This window comes from Ammospiza nelsoni, chromosome Z (genome assembly GCF_027579445.1).
Source record: "Ammospiza nelsoni isolate bAmmNel1 chromosome Z, bAmmNel1.pri, whole genome shotgun sequence".
NCBI classification, from domain to species: Eukaryota; Metazoa; Chordata; class Aves; order Passeriformes; family Passerellidae; genus Ammospiza; species Ammospiza nelsoni.
The window spans coordinates 31,416,977-31,436,981 of record NC_080669.1 but is presented as its reverse complement, the minus strand read 5'-3'; the positions used below and the strand labels follow the sequence as shown (position 1 = coordinate 31,436,981).

Here is a 20,005-nt window from a genome sequence, read left to right as displayed (position 1 = left end):
TAGCAGTTGTCTATTTCCTTTCCTCTGTGCCTTGGGGTTTCCACTTAGTTGTGTTTTTTTTCTTTTTTTTTTTTTTTTCCTTTTGGTAGTGTATCATAGTCCTAGTCAGAGTACTTTTGCAAAATAACAAGTACTAAGGTTCTCTCAAAATAACTGAAGTTTGTATGTTTTCATGTTGCCCTAGCTACAGTTATTTGCACATGATTCATCGGATTGTAACTCATGCTAGGCTCACTTCAAGATAATGAATCTGCTAGTATGGTGTAGTAACTGTGTTATGACCATAAATTAATACATGAATGTGATTCTTAAGCTATATCCTTTTTAAAGGGACAAAGAGAAAATCTAAGCAACATTTGTATTAATGGAAAGTATGCTGTTCTAAAGCATCCACCTTATAAAAATGTGTTTGTACATACAATAATCCTATGCCATACTCCTTGTCTCCCCACATTCTGTTCTCGTAATGATAGAACTTAGCATATTTTTACTTTCTAATAGATTCTTGTCTTGTTTTAGCACCCTCATGGGGTAACATGGCCAAGTTGCTGACTTAGGTAATATCTCATCAGCCTTGATTTCTTACTGCCTGGTTGATATATTACATACCTCAAATAGCTGGGTCCAATTCACAAACATTAGTGTTATTTGTTAGAACTTGCCTATCAGTTTGGTACTGCTCAGAACACAAAGGAAAGATTTTGGGTTGTCTGAAATAATAACACAGACAAGACAAAATCATAAGACAGTAGATACAAGGCTGAAAGAGTTAAATTTTAATATTGTGTATTTAAAGGTGTTACTAGATTTCATGTCTGATGTAATTCTTGGGTAGTGACAGTACAATCATGTTAAGTTGCATTAATAACATCCCACTTATGGATGATTTATTTACAGGTAAAGACATCAGCAGAAAGAGCAAAGTTGCAGGTGTAAGTAGATAGAACACAGAATCCGGGGTGGTTACATACAACTGTTCTTATATTTCTCAATGCAATTATTTTTATTTCCTCCGCAAAAATACCAGGATGTAAGGTGGGAGGTTTGGCCCAAAATCTCAAGTACATGAAAATGTCAAGTACCTAACATGTGCTGTAAGACTCATGAGTCTGTACAATTGTTCTTTTGTTTACAGGTATCTTGAGCTGGTACTACTATGTGTCTATGCCAATGCCAGCATCCACCTTCACTATTGCTGTGGGGTGCTGGCAGGAAGTTAAACAGCAGTCCTTCAAACAAAAAGCTGCTATTGGAACAAACACTGAATTTTCCTTGCCATCATCACAAACTGATTTAAGGTTGGTGTTTATAATATTATTGAAAAATTAAATGTATGGGTAGCATTTCCATTTACTCTGTGGAATGTAAAAATGAGTCATATTGGCACAGGAATCAAAGCAGAATTTGTTTAATCTGAACAGAAAAATCTTGACAGGAAAATAATTCCAAAGGCATTATTTCATGGGAGTGGTTCTTTTTATGTTTTGCTACTTAGTGAGCAACAGGGTTTGTAAATTCCACTGTCTGCTAGATTTGTATCCTGTATACTTAACACTCTGCTGCAGCAATGCCAGGTGCTGTCTTGTTTCTTAAAATACTTGACTCAGTCCATTCTGGATACCTAATGACTCCTACTATAATATCGCCTACTTTTTTGTTCTGCTCCAGTCTCATTGCCCAGTTAGAGCTGGCCTGTGCAGTGGTTTGCCTGGGGTGATGTGAAATGACCAGGTACATGAAAGATCTAGTACAGTGGTCCCATAAAATAGAGTTGGACCAATGATTCTTAGCTGATTTTGACCAAACTAGTAGAAATGTAATTATTTTGGACACATCTATTCCTTCTCCCAGTCTAGTTAAAACTCATTAAGTTTGAATTATGACAGAGTGGTAGATGAGCAGAACAATATATGCCTGAAAATAAGATTTGAAGACAGAAAACAAGCTTCTGGAAAAATACCATTTGCTTTCACATGTATTCACCTTAGTTAGCAGAAGTCTCAGACGTGGGACTTGATTTCCTCATATATTACTCTCACCTTTTCAAATTCGTATCGTAGCACCACAGAATAACCCAGGTTGTAATGGACCTTGAAAGTTCATCTGGTCCATTCTTTCGTGGGGAGGAGCTTAGATAAAGATATCTAACACCCATTGGCCCTTGTCTGGCCATGTGGCTCCTTGTGAAGAGAGCGACTCTATGCCCTTTGTAGATGCCCTTCAAGTACTGAAACACTGTGATGAGGTTCTCTTTCCTCTTCCCTGGAGCTCCCTCTGTCTTTCCTCACAGGGCAGGTTCTGCAGCCCTTTGTTCATTTTTGTGTCTTCCTTGAATTGTGAAGCCCAGCAGGAGAGGCTCTGCTTCCCGCGGGCACTGCCCGAGGAGCCGTGCTCGGGGCTGCTGATCCACCCTGTCCCTGTGTGCCAGGGGTGCTGATCCACCCTGTCCCTGTGTGCCAGGGGTGCTGATCCACCCTGTCCCTGTGTGCCAGGGCTGCTGATCCCTCTGTCCCTGTGTGCCAGGGCTGCTGATCCACCCTGTCCCTGTGTGCCAGGGCTGCTGATCCCTCTGTCCCTGTGTGCCAGGGCTGCTGATCCCTCTGTCCCTGTGTGCCAGGGCTGCTGATCCACCCTGTCCCTGTGTGCCAGGGGTGCTGATCCCTCTGTCCCTGTGTGCCAGGGGTGCTGATCCACCCTGTCCCTGTGTGCCAGGGGTGCTGATCCACCCTGTCCCTGTGTGCCAGGGGTGCTGATCCACCCTGTCCCTGTGTGCCAGGGCTGCTGATCCCTCTGTCCCTGTGTGCCAGGGCTGCTGATCCACCCTGTCCCTGTGTGCCAGGGCTGCTGATCCACCCTGTCCCTGTGTGCCAGGGGTGCTGATCCCTCTGTCCCTGTGTGCCAGGGGTGCTGATCCACCCTGTCCCTGTGTGCCAGGGCTGCTGATCCCTCTGTCCCTGTGTGCCAGGGCTGCTGATCCCTCTGTCCCTGTGTGCCAGGGGTGCTGATCCACCCTGTCCCTGTGTGCCAGGGCTGCTGATCCCTCTGTCCCTGTGTGCCAGGGGTGCTGATCCACCCTGTCCCTGTGTGCCAGGGGTGCTGATCCACCCTGTCCCTGTGTGCCAGGGATGCTGATCCCTCTGTCCCTGTGTGCCAGGGGTGCTGATCCCTCTGTCCCCGTGTGCCAGGGGTGCTGATCCCTCTGTCCCTGTCTGCCAGCGGTGCTGATCCACTCTGTCCTGGTCTGCCAGCAGAGCCCCTGCAGCTGCAGCCCAGGGCCTGGTTGCCCTCGTAGCTGCAGTGCCACTGGTGACTCGTGGTCAGGAGATTGTCCCCTGAACCTCCGTGTCCCTTTCAGCAAGGCTGCTCCCCAGACAGGCAGGTCACAGGTGCCCCCCCAGGTGCAGGGCTGTGCCCTTGTCCCTGCTGCACCTCACACTGCTCTAGCCAGCCCCACCCTTTCAGCCTGTACAGGTGTCTGAGATGCCTCTCCCTTCTGATGTGTCCACCTCAGCAGCAAACCTGGTGAGAGCGCTTTCAAATCCATCACCCAGAATGTTTGTGAAGATGTTGAACAGTGTGGGCCCAACACAATTTCTTGGGGAACTCCACATGTGACAAGCTGCCAGCCTTAGTGAAAACCACTGATCACCACTCCCTGAGTGTGCCCTGTGCATCAGTTTTTGCACCCATCTTGCAGACCAGCTATCCAGTTTGTATGTTGCCTGTTTGTCTGTGGCCAATGGTTTGCAAAAGTCCGGGCAAACAAGGTCCACTACTCTTCCCACATCAACAGAAATTGTTATTTTATTGTAGAAGGTGATTTGGGTTATAAGTTCTTATATAGTTAACTTCATTATTTATTAATTTTTTAAACTTTATTATTTAAGTGTTTAACATTTTCCTGTTACTCAGTTTGAAACTTTGCTGGAAAAATACTTGTCTTTTAGACAGCTGTTTTGAAAAATACTTTGTTAGCATTAAGACAGTGGAACCACTGAGACATTGGAACTTGAGGACTTAAAATGGATGTTTTTGTCGGAATTTAAAATTAAATTATTCTAACAGTTTGCAGCTTGACTGATTTTGGTTAAAAAATGCTAATTAATCTTGAGAAAAAACAATTTCTTTACATAGGATCATTAAGAAATATCCGTTCTAATTTTGAAATAATTTATAGGTTTGATGAGCTTCTAGAAATTGCTTTGTGCTTATTTCTTTGCTACTTATATGTTTATAATACGACTGCCTCTGCAAGAATAAGCTGAAGATGTACTCCTCTCCAAAATACAGCACATTTGGTAATAGGAATTTATTTATTTATTGATTATTAATTATTAATTTATTTATTGATTTTGGTGCAAAAGATTATTCTGGCTCATTGTTAATAGAATGTTAGGCATGTGTCTCAGATAAGGTAGTGGAGATAGTCTAGGGTAGCAGGAAAAGAAAGGAATTGTGAAAGAAACTGTTGAAATGTGTAATGTAATTTGTGTCCAGGTGCCAGTGAGTTTGACCTAAGGAGGCTGTATCAAAGTAAATGTTAAATGGAGATATGATGTTTATAACTTTTTATATCCTTGTGGTCATTAAGGAATTGGCAATCTTTATAAGAGATATAGTGCTAGCTTTCATGTTCCTGCCTAATCTCAACTCTGATAATAAAATGCAAAGTGACATTGTTTTAGAGTAGAAATATACTAGATTAAACCACCCTTGTAAAAATTGTGTGCAATGGATGTGGATTCTTTGCATATGCAGTCAATGAAAGGACACAGAGTCCACTTCTTTGACAGAAAGACTTATGTAAGGTGCTAGAGTGTTAATACTTCAGCCAAATCTCATCCTTTTCTACATGTCATCATTTTGTTTTCTGTGTCAGCACAATCTTCCAAGCAAAAGTGCTTTGAGCAATGCTAGGTGCTTTGCCTGTTGAGGCATTGTAGAACTAGATTATTTAAACTGAAGTTTCAAACCAAGGAGAGGCTGTGCACTGGAGAGAACATAGGCTAACAAGTGAAAACATGAAGCTGATTTCTGTTTAGATAAGAATCTATTTGGGCAGATAACTTTTTGTGAAGGTATATGACTCAGTGTTTAGAAAGGATTTGATTTACCCCTCCTTTCTTCTAGCTAGAGCTCTAAATATCCTGTAAAAGTTCTATAAAGTGAGGTTGGCCTTATGTGGTACTATTGAATGTCTAGCATGATAGGCCTATACTGGGTTTTTTTACTTAATAATAATAAAAAAATTACTTGAAACTTTTGGAGAATTTTAGTAAAAACAACAACAGAAAAAACCCCTCCTGGAATTATATTGCAATTGAACCTAAAATACTTGTATTAATGTTATATTAATATGCATAGAATTTTATTTTCATAGCCAAGTTTGAATAGGAATTTTCAGAGTAAATATTTTTGTATTCTTATTGGTTCTTTTTACATATATTTTGAGCACTTATTCTTTTGATACATATCTGTTATAAAAACAGGGCATGACTAGTCTCTCTCATTAGTTATGAGTTCTACTTAGATGTAGTAATGAGTGTTTCAATGACCTGCACATGTGAACTGGGTGAGGATGCAAATGAGCTGATTCTATGGAAATTAATTCTGTCATTCTGATGTCCAGAGAATATCCTTGTCTTAGCATAGTTAGTTGTGCACATTTCTGATAACGCAATTAAGTATTGTTTTGTTTTGTTTTCTATTTTCAGGTGGCAGGAAGAAATCTGTGGTCATGTGGAATATCCCTGCCGTTTCCAAAATGCTGCTGCCAGGTTGCAAGCAGTCATTCCTTATAGAGTCTTTGCTCCCTGGTGCCTTATGGAAAGCTGTGAAGAATATTTGCTTCAGCTAGTTCCTCAGTGCCTCTCAGCTGCTTATGCCACACTGGGTACCCACCCCTTTTCCAGGCTTGATGTTCTGATAGTTCCTTCCAACTTTTCCAGCCTGGGAATGGCTAGGTAAAGAAACTTATTAGTATTCAATCTGCTGTATTTTGTTAGACTCTTTCTTACCAGCTAGTTAAGAGTGTCAAGTTGCTGTCAATATAAAGTTGCTGAGCTATTTTTCTTAAACCAAACTTAAAACTCTTGTTCTAACTTCATGTGAGTAGGTTTGTTTGCCTCCTTTGTGACCTTTAATTTTAGTTTTTACCGGGCATAGGGAAGGGAAATTTAAGCTTATTAGAAATGCGGGTGTAAACTTTTACATTTGTCAAACTGAAGTTCTTTAGTTTGTTCTGTTGATCTAAATACTTGATGTCATTGTCTTGTTTTCTTTTGGCATTGATTTTAGCCTTATATTTTGACAGAATAGTAGTATGTTGAAATCCAAATCTAGGGTTTCTTCACAAGCATTTCCAAAGTGTGGGTTTCTAGTCAAACACTTATCTTCAGAAGCAGAGGGCAAATAGTAAGGATTATATTATCAAGTTTTCATGGAATTGTGAAGGTTTTAAAGCCTGTGAAGGTTTTCAAGCCCGTCCATGTACCAAGCCCATCCAGGCTTGAATGGATGCTCTGAATGGCATCTGTTCCCTCCAGAGATTTGACTGTACCACTCAGATTGGTGTCATCAGCAAACTGGCTGTGTGCATTTGATCCCATTGTCTGCGTCTGTTAAAAATATACTGAACAGGGCCAGTCCCATTACTGACCCCTGAGGATACCACTCCTCACTGTTCTCCTCTTGGACAATGAGTCATTCACTGCAACCCTTTTGAGCGTGACCATCCAACCAATTCCTTATCCACTGAGTGGTCCTTCCATAAACTGTCTCCATTTTAGGGACAAAGATATTGTGCAGGACACTGTCCAATGGTTTTCATTCAAGTAGATGACATCAGTTTCTTTTCCCTTGTCCACCGCTGTTGTAACCCCATCTTAGAAAGCCACCAAACTTCTCAGGCATGATTTGTCAGTAGTACAGCCATATTGGCTGTCACCAATCACCTCTTTATCTTGATGTGCCTTGGCATAGTTTCCAGAAGGATCTACTCCATGCTTTTCTGGACCTTGAGTAGAGACTGGCTGGCCTGTAGTTCCCCAGGTCATCCTTCTGTACCTTTCTAAAAATGGGGGTTGTATTTCCTTTTCCAGTCACTGGGAACTTCACTGATACCAATAAGATCACGGCCTTGCAGGCCGTGTTTGTTCCCCATGCTGCATGCATTAGCATGGAGGCTTTTAAGTTGGGCCCTTGAGGAAACTGGCTTATTGGATGAAATTCTTTCGTGGTGCTCTGCAGGTGCCCTTGTGCTGACCTGTGACCTCTCTCCAGGCTCTGTGCATAATATCAGTGTGGTGGATTGAAGTTCCCCTTCCCCAGCAACTTTAGTTTAAAGCTACCTTCTCCAACCTGGCAAACCTAGGACTGAAGATGCTTTTACCCTTCTCTGACCAATGGACCCTGTCAGCAGGCCAGGTTTCACAAAGCGGGTCCCATGGTGAAACCAAATCCTGGTGACTTTAACCTGTCTGGTTAAAGTCACCAAATTCCTGGTGACTATACCCAGTCTTATAACCTTTAGCTGATTGGACTGGCCCTTTCAAGCTGTAGACTTTTTTTTCCTATATCTTTCCTCTTGCAATCCTCTTTTGGGTTAGAAGTCAAAAATTATGTTGGCACATTTACAATATTGTATAGGTTTTAGTAGAAGTTTACTTGCTTTTTATATTTCATCTAGATCTAGAAAATGTAAAATTTTAGCATTCAGTCACCCTTCTCTGTCATATAAGGCTCGCTGCTTTCTAGATCCCTTTTGCTGGTTACTGAGTTTTCAATGATAGTTCTTCACTCAATGAAGGCATCAAGTTGGTTTGTGCTCCTACCACAGGTTCTTCATTCTTTGCCTGGTGGTTTGATTTGAAGTGCAGTGTGGTACTGTGTGCCATATTCTTTAAGCCATATGAAATTTGCTGCTCCTCAGCAGTCTTCTGTGACTTCAAAGGCATGGTACTAAAGGGTTGGCACAGGGCCTTGCTATAATTGGGAAAGAATCCAGCCATTTGACTTAGCTGTGAGATAAGAGCAGGGATCTGTGGAATCCTGAAAGGCAAGACACACAAATAGTTCAAAATGAAAGAGAAAGCAGAGAGTGATGTCTGGGCCAAAATTACAGCACAGTACAGTAGGAGAAATCTTTATGATTTAGTTGTTGATATGCTGTTTCTCTATGGGAAATTTTCAATGCCTTCTCTGCATGTACCTTTACCAGAATTTATAGGAAAAAGGTACCTGCAGAGAATTGTGTTGCAAAACCATCTGTCATTATCTGAGTCCAGACTACGTGTTCAGAACACTATAATTGTGTTTTATTTGTGAAGGACATGAGAAAAAGCTGTGCTTTTATTCCCCTATGCTTCATCTAACCACTGTCAGTTCCAAGCAATTGATATTATTGAAAATAAGGATGAAAGAAGGGGTGTGCATACTTCCTGATGCCTGTCATTTAACAGTGCATCAAGCCAAACACATACAAATTTTTAAAAATTTAACTAATGTAAGAACTAATTTAAGATGTTTAAATGTCAAGTTGTATTTGGGCAGAAGATTAAGTGATTCATAATAGCTCATTTGTTCTTGTTGTATGTGATTTCTCCAATAGAAGCTTCTGTGTATGTAGCAACTTAAATGGTTAATTCCTATGCATGCAATGATAATTGCCTAAATTGCTTAAGCTAACAATAAGCTGTGTGCAAATCCATGTCAAAACCCATGCAAAGAAAAAAAAGTTAGCTATTACCTTGGATTAAAAAGGTTGCTATAGTGTTTATTTTTTTATCTTCTAGTCTATCTGTAGCAGTACAAACATAATACAGCATGCCAGCACATAGAAGCTGTTGTTATGAGAACTCTAATTGGACTCCTGTCTACCAGGATAGGAAACAGACATGAATTTTAGTAATTACCTGAAGTATTAGGGTTTTGCGGCATTTGGTACTTTTCTTTGTTCCTCCATTAATTATACTTACTGTGTTTTTCGCATCTCAAAATGCTTCTTCTTATTTAGGAGAGATGTTTCCCCAACACATTAGATTGTGGTATGAAATTATGATAGTTCTTGCACTATCATATTAGAATTATCTAATTAGGTGTTTTGAACTGCCTATTTCAGTGGCAGCTACTGTGGGTCAGCTGCATTTCTCTTGAAGTCTGACAGTTGCATTATGAGCAAAACCATAGTTGAAAGCATATTCATTGTACTTGTGTTTTCTGTTCATATTTTCCTGTGTTTTTAAATTTTCTATGAACTTGTGTATGGAAATATATTTATAGAGGAAATATAAAAATAATTTCCTCTTTCTTCCTATAGATCTTTGAAGATGGAGGGTTTAGTTTTGCACACTTTAATTTTACACTGTTTTAATTTAAGTGATTCTGTATAGTTTCTCCTAAATTCATGCTAGTAAAAGCATGATGTGGCCTACACTTCTTTGTTGGTGATATTACATTGAACTGTACAGAAATTAAAAGCATTGTGTGCCAAATTTAAGTAGCTTAAAAGCCTGAGATTCAATGCCTTCTCTAGAATGTTGAGAATCTCATGAACATGTAACAGCAGTTAGTTATCTAATTTTAAGTTCTTTCACTAGCAGAAGAGAGTGAATTGGAGTAAAAGGAGTAGGGAAGTGTGTCAGACTACAAGGCCCTAGAGATTCTAATTAGGTTGTTCATGGAAGAGATCCTTGACCATACACTGCATTGAAAGGTGCATATAATTTATGCACTCAGAGAACTAAGAGGTTAAAATCGGATTAAAAGTATAAGTATGTTTTGATGCTGTTGATGATATGGTACTTCCCTGAGGAGTTGTTGGCCCCACTGGCGTTTAAATATCAGAAGCATTTCACATTTGCAGATGCTCTCATAATAGCCAGCAGTTGCACATTAACAGAGCTGAAGGAAAGATTTCAGATGAAAAGTAGGGTATTCTGTGTACTTGCTGGTTGTTTGGGCTCTTCAAATCAGTTCACTCCCAATCCAGTTTTGTTGATCCCATTTGAAATCCTAGTGTTCAGATATCTCTTCTCACAATTCTTTTTTTCAGAACCTGAAGAGACTCTGAATTCCTTTTTCTTTTTCATTCCCTGAGGAAAAACATTATTTTAAATACAGAAACTCTAACTTTTAGTGCCACCTGAGCCTGCACTTGAGACTTTGACTTTTCTTGTAGTGTTTAACTATTTTAGCTTTTTCAGTCACACCAATTCCTTGTGTTTCTGTGGTGTTAGAAACTGCTTAGCAGCTTTCTGCTTCTTCAGAGCAAATGTGCTGATGTTTATTTTACCCTCCTGAGAACTGCAAGCCTTTGCATTCAGTTGAAATTCTCTTTTTGAAACAATGGTTTTTAAACTTTTGTTTCCAGCACACATTGTTTGAATGATGTAAGATTACTGCTTTTTCTGTTTGAATTAATGTATTAATGTACTAGTTTTGTACCAAGTGCTTATCCTAGTACCATGTACAAATAATCTTTCTAAGTGCACCACATGTTGCTGGGATCTAGAAGAGTATGATGAGGAAAGTGTCATTTGGTATATACCACACTCCTAGTTTTTCCTGAAACTCTTAGTACTAATAGTGACTGTGAGATAGATGGAGATCTGGTCTAATCTAGTTCATCTGTACTTACAGACGATTTTGCCCAGCAAAGCTAGTGGAACCAAAGAACTTCTGAGCAAGATTCTGACATTTTCAAAACAGGGTCCTAGTGTTAGATAATTTGAATTCTATTTAGGCTCTAAAATTAGTGGCCTTATTTTCAACTCTGCTGGACACCCTTGAAACGCAAATGGTGTTTGATGATGAGGATGCTTAGAATATTTATAAATCAGGTCTGCTGATTAAATATGGATTTAGCAACCCAGCTTTAAATTCCTGTTCATAAAGATCTTACTCTTCTCCTGTCATGTTAAAAATTGTCTTTAGTACACATACCTTTCTTCTTTGAAGAAAGAATATCTGTTTCTTCAAAAAATGTTGTATCATCAGAACTCTTGAGTCTTTCCAGTCTTTGTCACCAAGGTTGTTAACTTCTTAAATTGAAAAGAGAAGGCTGAAGCAGCCTCTTTCATCAGTGCATCTGTAGCCATCATTTGTCTGTTCTGTATGTCTGCAGAGTTATGATGACAACTGATAAGCCCACAGAAAATCAGCCAGGACTACTGGAAAGCATTCAAATATCAAAGTTAAATGTAAAACCTTTAATATTGTTCAGTCTTGCAGAACTGCATTTTACCATGCAATACTACTGTAGAGGCCTTTTCTGAGCCAATATAAATGTAGACACACTTTTTTGCACATTTCCAGTTGTTTTAATTTGACAAAATATTCACAAGAGTAATCCTTTAACATTTAGTTTATTTTTTGCATATCACTTGTTGGTTATCCACACAGACATAATCATGTACAAAAATATCAAGCAAAAAGTAAAAATATGGTGGAAGAAAAATTGAGTCTTAGCTATGATAGTAGTAAATCAGAGTATGTGGCTGTACAACACAGACATATGGACCTAGTGGCATTTAGAAGTTGCATGAATTGACACAAAGAGGTAACCCGGGCAACCACCACTTTGCAGCTGAAATGCAAAGAGTAGATTTATTTCATTGACCTACGAACAACATTGGGCAGAGACCCAGAGGAACACAGGCTCTGTTAGGCTTAGTTCATCCCAGTGCAAAGAGGCACACAGGAGCACAGCCTCTGCAAGGCTTGGTTCGCCTGAGGGCACAGTGGGGTGCCTGCTGCCTGCCCCAGTCTATCTCATGCACACACCGCTCATTTCTAGGCAGTGTTTTTGTGATCTTGCTCTCCCCCAGCAAGAGGCTCAAGCATGTGGAGCGTTATCTCTGCGCAGGAATTCTACTTCTCCAAACAGGTAGATAATGAACACTTAGGCATAATAAATGGAATTTTACAAGAGTAACAGTTGTAGCATTCCCACCTGCAAGGTTACTTAGAGAGAAACTATTCTCTCCTTTCACCAGATCTTCTGGATTTAACCCTTTCTTGAAGATATTTGCTGAGCCTTAGCTGAAGTCTGAAGTATGCTTTGATACCACTGCAATCACTGTCCTCCGCCCAGTTGTCATTTTGGTATCAAAACAGGATTCGGAGTACATGAGGTGTAATGTATTTCCTTATTAATGTGCCTTGTTGGTCTGTTAACTCATTAGCGTTAAAACTGCTGTTTTAACAGAGAAGCCAGATGTGTGTTCTGCAGCATCAGGTGGGTTTATTTTTTTCAGCTGTTCCAAGTCTTTATTCTCAGTTCCTTAACATTCACCCCCTCTATGCTATTGTACAGTTAAGTCTCTTTTCCTCATATATTGTAATTTAGTACTAGCTTTGATCATGACCATTCAGTTAAGTCTCCCTCTGCTTAATGACTCGGATCCTATACTTCCTGTATTTGCTATTCTTCCTGTTTCTTTGCTGTCATACCAATCTGTCATTTGGGAGACTTCATTCCTGAAGGACAGTTTTATTTAATTTGTAACGTTAAGCAGCTATTTGAAGTTAGACTATCCTTTTCACTTGAACATTTTGCTAATCTCTTTCTTGCTATGCTCACCAACATCTGCTAGAATGGGGCTTCTTAGGGGCCTAGGTCACATTTCAGTTACTTTTGGTGAGAGGTAAGAGCCAAAACATTTCAGTGCCTCATGATCAATTGCTAGTTGTCTAAGCAAAGTTCTGATATTCACTTGCCATGTAAGGTCTGAGGTTTTCCTCTAATTTTGGCAGCAGTGGGCTTCAAGCTCTTCTACGGGCCTTTTCAGGTCTGAGTTTGGCCTATCATCTTCAGGAGACACCAGCATGTGTCAAAAGGCATAATTTTCATCTGTCACATGTTCTGTGCTTTTAGAAAAGTTAATCCAGAGTGTTTGGCTAGTGTTACTGTTTTGACATTTTAATGGTGATTACCTAAATTTGCTTCTGAAGCCACGGCTTAGCGGTGGTCGTGGCATTCAATAAGCTGTTGCTCCTGTTTGGCTAAGAGTGCAGTACTTATTTTTGAACACTACCACCATCTCATGCTGGCAGCTTTGGACCTATTTTGCCAAGGAATATAATTTCTTCTTTTGATCTGGCTTCTTTCCACTGTGTGTCACTTCCAGCTGCTTTACACACCACTGTAGTACTGTGTGGTTTTTTTCCTTTGAAATTAAACAGCCTTCTGCTTATTTGGTTTGTGCAAGAACATTTGGACATGAGTGTTTAAGTGGTTTATCACACTTCCACAAGAAAGCTTTTTATTTTTAGATGAGAAATTCTGTTTGCTTACAAGGCCTGGTGGATGACAGGACTGCTAAGAATAGCTTGAGCAATGTAACATTTTTAGCAAAGTACACTTTTTTTGGTAGATACTCTAGGAAACACTTGGTCCAGCAGCTGTAGAGAGATCTTATGATCCTTCTCTGTTATTTTTGGAGTGTGTATGTTGAGAGGATTGGCTTACCTTCTCTTTTGATTTTTTCCCTGTAGTAAGACAGGAAGGGACATAGTTAGTACTGCCTTGCACCTTTTGCTTGAAATAAACTCCATGGATACTGAGTCACAGATGTTTTGTCCTGGAGGCCTATCAACCTAAGAGATTTAGTTGAGCTAAGTGATTTTCATGATAGGTTTAAGTCAGTCCAGCTTTTAGGCAGTGATTGTATTATGTGCCTGTTTTGCATTGAAATCAGTCTCAAATGCTAAATGTTCACAATGACAGTGTTGAACTAATTTCTAGTTTATAGATCAGCTTGCTTAGACCCAGGCCAGTAACTTTACAAATTGTTCTAAATGTCTTTTTATTTCTGCCTGAACAAAAAGTAGTCTTAAAAATCCCACACTTTTAATGGAGTTGACCGTGTTAACAAGTAATACAGCACCAATGTATTGGATGAAGAAATAGTCTGAAGTAGTCAGTATGGAGACTCCTACATCTAGAGTCTGTACAGTTGGAGAGATGTACTTTTTACTTGATTTAGTCCGACTCCCTGAGCCAAATATTCCTTCCTCAGCATTGAAGCTGTTCGTAAGAGTGCTTATTTTTTCACACACTTATGTTAGTTTTGGATTGAAATGGTGCACAACTGGAACAGAAATTCCTCCATAGTTTCCACAAGAGATAATCCAGTTTGCCTGCACCTAAGTCTCCCTGAGACCTGAAACAGATTGGAACATGTGAATGACTGAAGGACTTGCTTTAGAAACACACTGTTGATCCAACTGAAAAAACGAATGGAGACTTAAGCATTATCATCCTCAGAAATAAACTCTGTTACCAAATGAAGTAGTTAACATACAAAGTGGAATGCTGTTTTACTCTACTATTTAAATGTAGTAACCATGTAGTTAACACCAATGGGGATATTTTATAGGTGGGAAGGTGATTTTAGCTAAAACAAAGCCTGAAATAAGGTAGGTTTAATTTGCTCATTGTCACATGAGCACCAGAATAGGTATGATGTCCAAGAAGTCTGTCCAACAGTCTGGCACAATGATATTTCTGTCCGGACATTAGGCTGTGGATTGATTGCCATGACACAAAGGGCATGCTTCAAGTCTTGACATCTCCTGAGTTCTTAGCTTGTAGGTTGCCTTTATGGAGATAACAGTGTTTTCGTTATTTTTCCCTTTGTGAGTGGTCAGGCTTTGATCACTGCTCTTTGTCTCTGGATCTGGATATCTTTTTGAAGCCTGAGTGACCTGGGAGCTTGATAACCTGCTAAATTATGTGCCGTTAACACAGAACATTTTGAGAGCATTGTCTGCCTGAGTGTTCCTCCTCGTGCTATCACGCCCAGGAATTCCCACTCATTCTCCATTCACGCATATCATTGTAGTTTTCAGCAGTTCTCCTGCCAAAGATCAAACGCTAATGAGATGTTATATTCTGTGACTTAGTTTTTATTCTCTCTATGACGTTTTTTCCGAAAAGTTTTGTTAAAAAGTTAATCCTGTGACAATTTGTGGCTGTGTATTGAATTTGGGCTAGGAGAGCACAGGGCAGTTTTTGGCAGGATATGTAGGCCAGTGTCAACCTTATAAGCTACAGGTATTTAAGGCATGTGGAGATACAGAGAGGAGGTACAGAGCGATTCTGAATCCTTTGTCTTGTGTCAGCAAGATAAAGATGCTGATCAACAGAGTACACTTACTTTTTCTCTGAATAATATATACCACTAAGTTAAACAAGCTTACTCAGGAGCCTGTGTGACCCAAGAAGACTCAGACAATACAGAAGAAACCATAACAGAACATGTGATTACATTGAAACTAGCACGGCAACCTGGTGATGAGCCAATAATACTTGCAAAGCCTCTTGCTTGGCAACAATCAAATCAACTTGGAGACTACTGAGACTTAGCTAATTTTATGTTCAACTAACTGGAACTCCTGCAGAAGGCAGTGAGTAGAAGTAATACTGCAGAGAAAAGGTGGTGAACTCAAAACATAATGAAAACCAGCACATTGATATCATACCCATGTCTAAGAAGCGTGGAATGACTATGCCAAGAAAGGATTTTGCCATGAGAGCAGGACCTAGCAGAATTAGATTAGTAAAACTCTGAAGCAGTGTCTGTTTCCTGAGAGCAGCTTGATATGATTAAACTTTTTGTGAGTTGACATTAGCAGTAGCTAGACACATCACATAGATCTGGGCCAGTGTTTGAACCAAGTAACTTCGATCTGAGAAACTGATAATTTAGATTTTTTCTTAAGTATCAGCTAGAGGATATAATTGATGGAGAAAAGAGCTCAAAAAGCTGGTAAACCAGACCTCCTAAGCTTTCCTTGCTCAAGTCCAGCATGCGCAGTTTTCAGTTTCTTCCCAACTCCCTCTTTCCCTGTATCATTGTAGTGAGCAGTAGAATCTACCAAATTGTCATGGGTGCTGTATCAAAACCTTCATGAAGTGGTTTCTGGGTGAGACTGACTGATGCTTTGAGAGCTGATGGAAGCAGCTTTAAGACATGTGAGGCAGAGGAAGATTTCAGAAAGTTTGAAGTAAGACAGAAATTACTTCTTGTATATGTTCTGGCTGACACTTTGTTCTTTAGCTTTTTTGTTAATGCTATGTTTGTTGGAAGGCATTTTCCATCAAGGCTGAAATGTTTTCTTGGCTGGCCTGGAGACAACATCCTGTGCTGATAGGTGAAGGCTGACTTTCAGCTGCTTACACCAGTGTGACCTTCTGGCTGGACAGTGCAAACCACCTGTATTCAGTATGCACTGTGTAAAACTGGAAGGTTTGGTTTTTTGCACAGAATTTGGATTAGGTTTCAAGGCTTTCAGTATCTCTGTCATACACAAAATCCTGAATGACCCTGTGGTGACATGCAGCACAGGGAAAAACTGAGGAACACTGATGTTTATCCGGGGAATTAAATGTCAGTCAGATTATTCCAATTTTGCCACATGAATTCCTCTAGGAAATAGGAGACAGGATGTATTGTACCACCTTACTCTCAAGAGCAAAAGGAATGTTGTTGCTCATGCTTGCTTATCATAAATATTTAGTACTGCATATATTAATAGAAATGTGTGTGTGTATATATATATATAGAGAGAGAGAGAGAGAGATATAGGTATTGATATAAATACATATAAAACCCTCAAACCCTATCAAAACAGGAAACATCTTTGCTTCTGCTTTTTCCCTAGAGGAAGGATCAAAGGAGAAACAATGTGCAACAGATGTTAGTCACATGGCTTAATGCAGTATGATGTATAAAATACATACAGAATACAAAATACATGCAGAATACAAATTTGCTTCCAGTTTGATGGTTGTTAGTAGATTATCACAACTGAAATCTGTTCAAAATAGTCCAAAATTACAGAAATATAAGACAACTTAATTACTTCTCCTCACACATTTAATTGACTTTGAATGGTAAGCCTTGAAGATGACTTTCCAAACTTTGTGTATGTTACTTAAACCAGTGCTGTTCAGTCATGAGCTTTTGTTTATAGACTCTGTATTTCATGACTGATTTTTTGAAACGTATAAAGACTGTTAAAGGATTAAAATAATGAGTTCTGTAGCAGTCCATTTTCATTTTATGATTTATACTAATTTATTAATGTTGCTGTAAAGCTTAATGAAAGTAAGATTTTATTTTCTACAGTTGCAGGAAACTGGTATTTTTCAGTTGTCAAAGTATGGAAAAATCATGTTTTACCAGTAAAAGTGTTTGCACTCTATCTCAATTGGTACTGCAGCAATAGTCAGTTGAAAATTATGTGTATTTTAACAGTCTTTCTTATGAATTACATGTTTTCATTATGATAGCATTGGTGTTATAGTTAACTAATATTCAAGTGGGAAGTGCTTCAAAGACTAACCAAATCGATTAGGACATGCACATTGGTACAAACCTTATACCTTGTGTAAGAGAGTGTAAACCTGCCCCCAGAGACTTCATAGGGAACACAGTAGTGTAATAAGAACCCCTTTAGAAAGTGACTTTAATGGTAAATAGTTGGGTTTACTGTTTAGTTGGACTACAGAAGTTAATAAAACTAAATCAAAAAGGTGTGTTAAGGTAACTCTGCATTGTGCTTTTGTTTGCATAACATGCTACCTGTAAATTATTAACAGGTATAAGCTATTGAATACATTGCATATTTGGTGTGAAACTGTACTGTGCAAGATTGGATAGTACACTCGAGACACTCTGAATTTATTCTTTTAAAGAAGAGTAGTTGTGTCTTCAATTAAAACCTGAGAAGATAGGTGGCAACTTTTTGTAGAAATGTGCAAAGAACTTTTCTGGTGATTAATAGCAGTGTTACCAGTTTACTTAATGCAAAAGAGAGAGTCCCCTTTTCTGAGAGTATTTTCGGTTGTCTGACATTAGGGGCAGAGCATGCTGCTATTTTAAAATAGAATTCAACAGATAAATACTTTATCCTTAGCAATGTCTGGCATTTACCAGCAAAAGAACTTTTAATTAACATCTGCATAACAAGTCCAAAATGTGCTGAATTTGTTACATTTGCACTCTAAATTGATTATTAATATAGTATTTCAGGAGTGTAGAACAGGAATTATTTCTATTTTTCTCCATTTCAAAGCAAATCAGTTTTTTACTTGTGTCTTTCTCTTTAGTCTTATATTATCATAAATATGATCTATCGTGAAAGGAAGGAATGGAGTTTGTTATTATTTTGTGCCAGCATCATTTTTTAATGACTTTTAATATTTGTGGGTGTTGAAATATTTAAACTCCTATGTAAAATTATATTCCAAATTGCTTAACAGGTATGCTGAATGTGTCAAAACAAAAATACCTTTCCAGTAATAACCAGTATAAGTAGAAAACAACACAGCTGTCAGTTTTTTTACTTGATGCAAACATTCATCATTATATTTTCCCTCTACTTACAAATAATGTCACGCATAAATCACATTATTGTGATGGCAGACCATTAAAAATTGTGCAAGCCAAAAGATTAGGAGGGCTTCACTTCTCTTTTTTTTTCTCTGTGGTTTACTGTTACTAAGAATGAATTTTAATATAGATTAATTTTAAGTTAAATGGATGACACACACTGAAGATGACATAATCTTGTAGCTATATTTCCACTAAGAGAACTCTTGCCATCTTTAGATGTACTGCCTCTTCTCGGTCTATTCACATTTAGTCATCATTACTCCCACAGGTTTTCTCAGAATTGCCATAACTTCCCAGTCTCATAAAAAAGTCAACATTCTCCACAGTTTGCATTCTTCACATTTTGAGTAATACATATTTGGTAGTTTCTGAAAGTATTGCTACCTAAATGCCTGGCTGAGGCGTGACCAGTGTTCTGCTGTGTGAAACTTGGAAGTGAATATGTTCTCTGCTTTTCTGAAAGTGCTCAGCCCTCCTCAGGTCACTGCACATGCTTCCTAGCCAGAAGAAATTTCATAAATGTAACTGGCCTAAAAAACTTTGATTCTATATAATATATCCTGCTCTTTTGAAACACCTGCAGAAATCTTGTTAATGGTAATGGGCATTGCATGCTTACAAAGAGGGAGAAGGACAACCATGTGTCTGAGCTTTATATCGTCCTTGTGATGTCGTTTGTAATGATTTCTGTCTTGCATTCAGGCACAAATTTTTCTTCACAGGGTTCATATTGATGTCAGTAGGAGGAAAGCTTTCATAACTGCACACTGTAATTTTTTGTTTTTAATTACATATCCATACTATATAACATATGGATCAGTGCTCAGAACCCAAGATTATTTGAGCCAGAGAAATACCTAAATAGAGAAACATGGGCAAAATGGTTATAAGTATGCACGTAAATTTAGATATCTTAATCTAACATAATATGTCTGAAAATGCAAGGCATACTTAAGATGTTGATCTTGGCACTTGGAAAAATAACAGAAATGTGAGCATTCCTGATCAGTTTATAAATATAACTTTTCTTTGGGTAAAAAAACCCCTGAAATCAAACCTTGAATTGAACTATCAGTCAATGGGTAGATGTTCTAGAAAGCTTACCCTCTACCTCATATTTTTTGCATAGCCAGATGTAGCTAAGCACAAATCATCCAGATCTGAATGTAATATTGTTGTGCTGTAATCTTGTTGTGAAGCTAATGATCCAAGATCAGATTTTAAAAGGGCTGTTATTATATTAAAGTTTTCTTAGTCTGCCAGCTTGTTCCTTTTGATTAGATTTTGCTTTTAGTATTTCATATTCATACAAGAATAAATCCTTCATGTTTATAAACTGTTATCACACTGATCTTTTATGTTTCTCTTCTTGATTTGACTGAAAGTGTGAGATGTATTATAAATCATAACTAGCCACTTTCTCACAGCATTTTAGCATTCTGTTTTCCACGTGTATGGCACTTTGTCCTGTGATTTTTTGAATAATCAGTTTTATGTCTCTTCATGTGGATTGAAAATGAATCCATGATTTGCGATATACAGTATTTCTACTTCTCTGTATCTTTTACATGTGCCATCCATATAGTTACCACTAACTATATGTG

General features: G+C 38.7%; 1 protein-coding gene across 1 annotated transcript in view; it reads left to right on the top strand.

The window, feature by feature from the left end:
* AOPEP (aminopeptidase O (putative)) overlaps positions 1-20,005 on the top strand; it is a 175,058-nt gene that overhangs the window by 12,967 nt on the left and 142,086 nt on the right. Inside the window, exons 3-4 of the mRNA XM_059492960.1 lie at positions 1,136-1,298; positions 5,715-5,963. Of these exons, the coding sequence (XP_059348943.1) occupies positions 1,136-1,298; positions 5,715-5,963 (412 nt within the window). The remainder of the gene's footprint in view (positions 1-1,135; positions 1,299-5,714; positions 5,964-20,005) is intronic.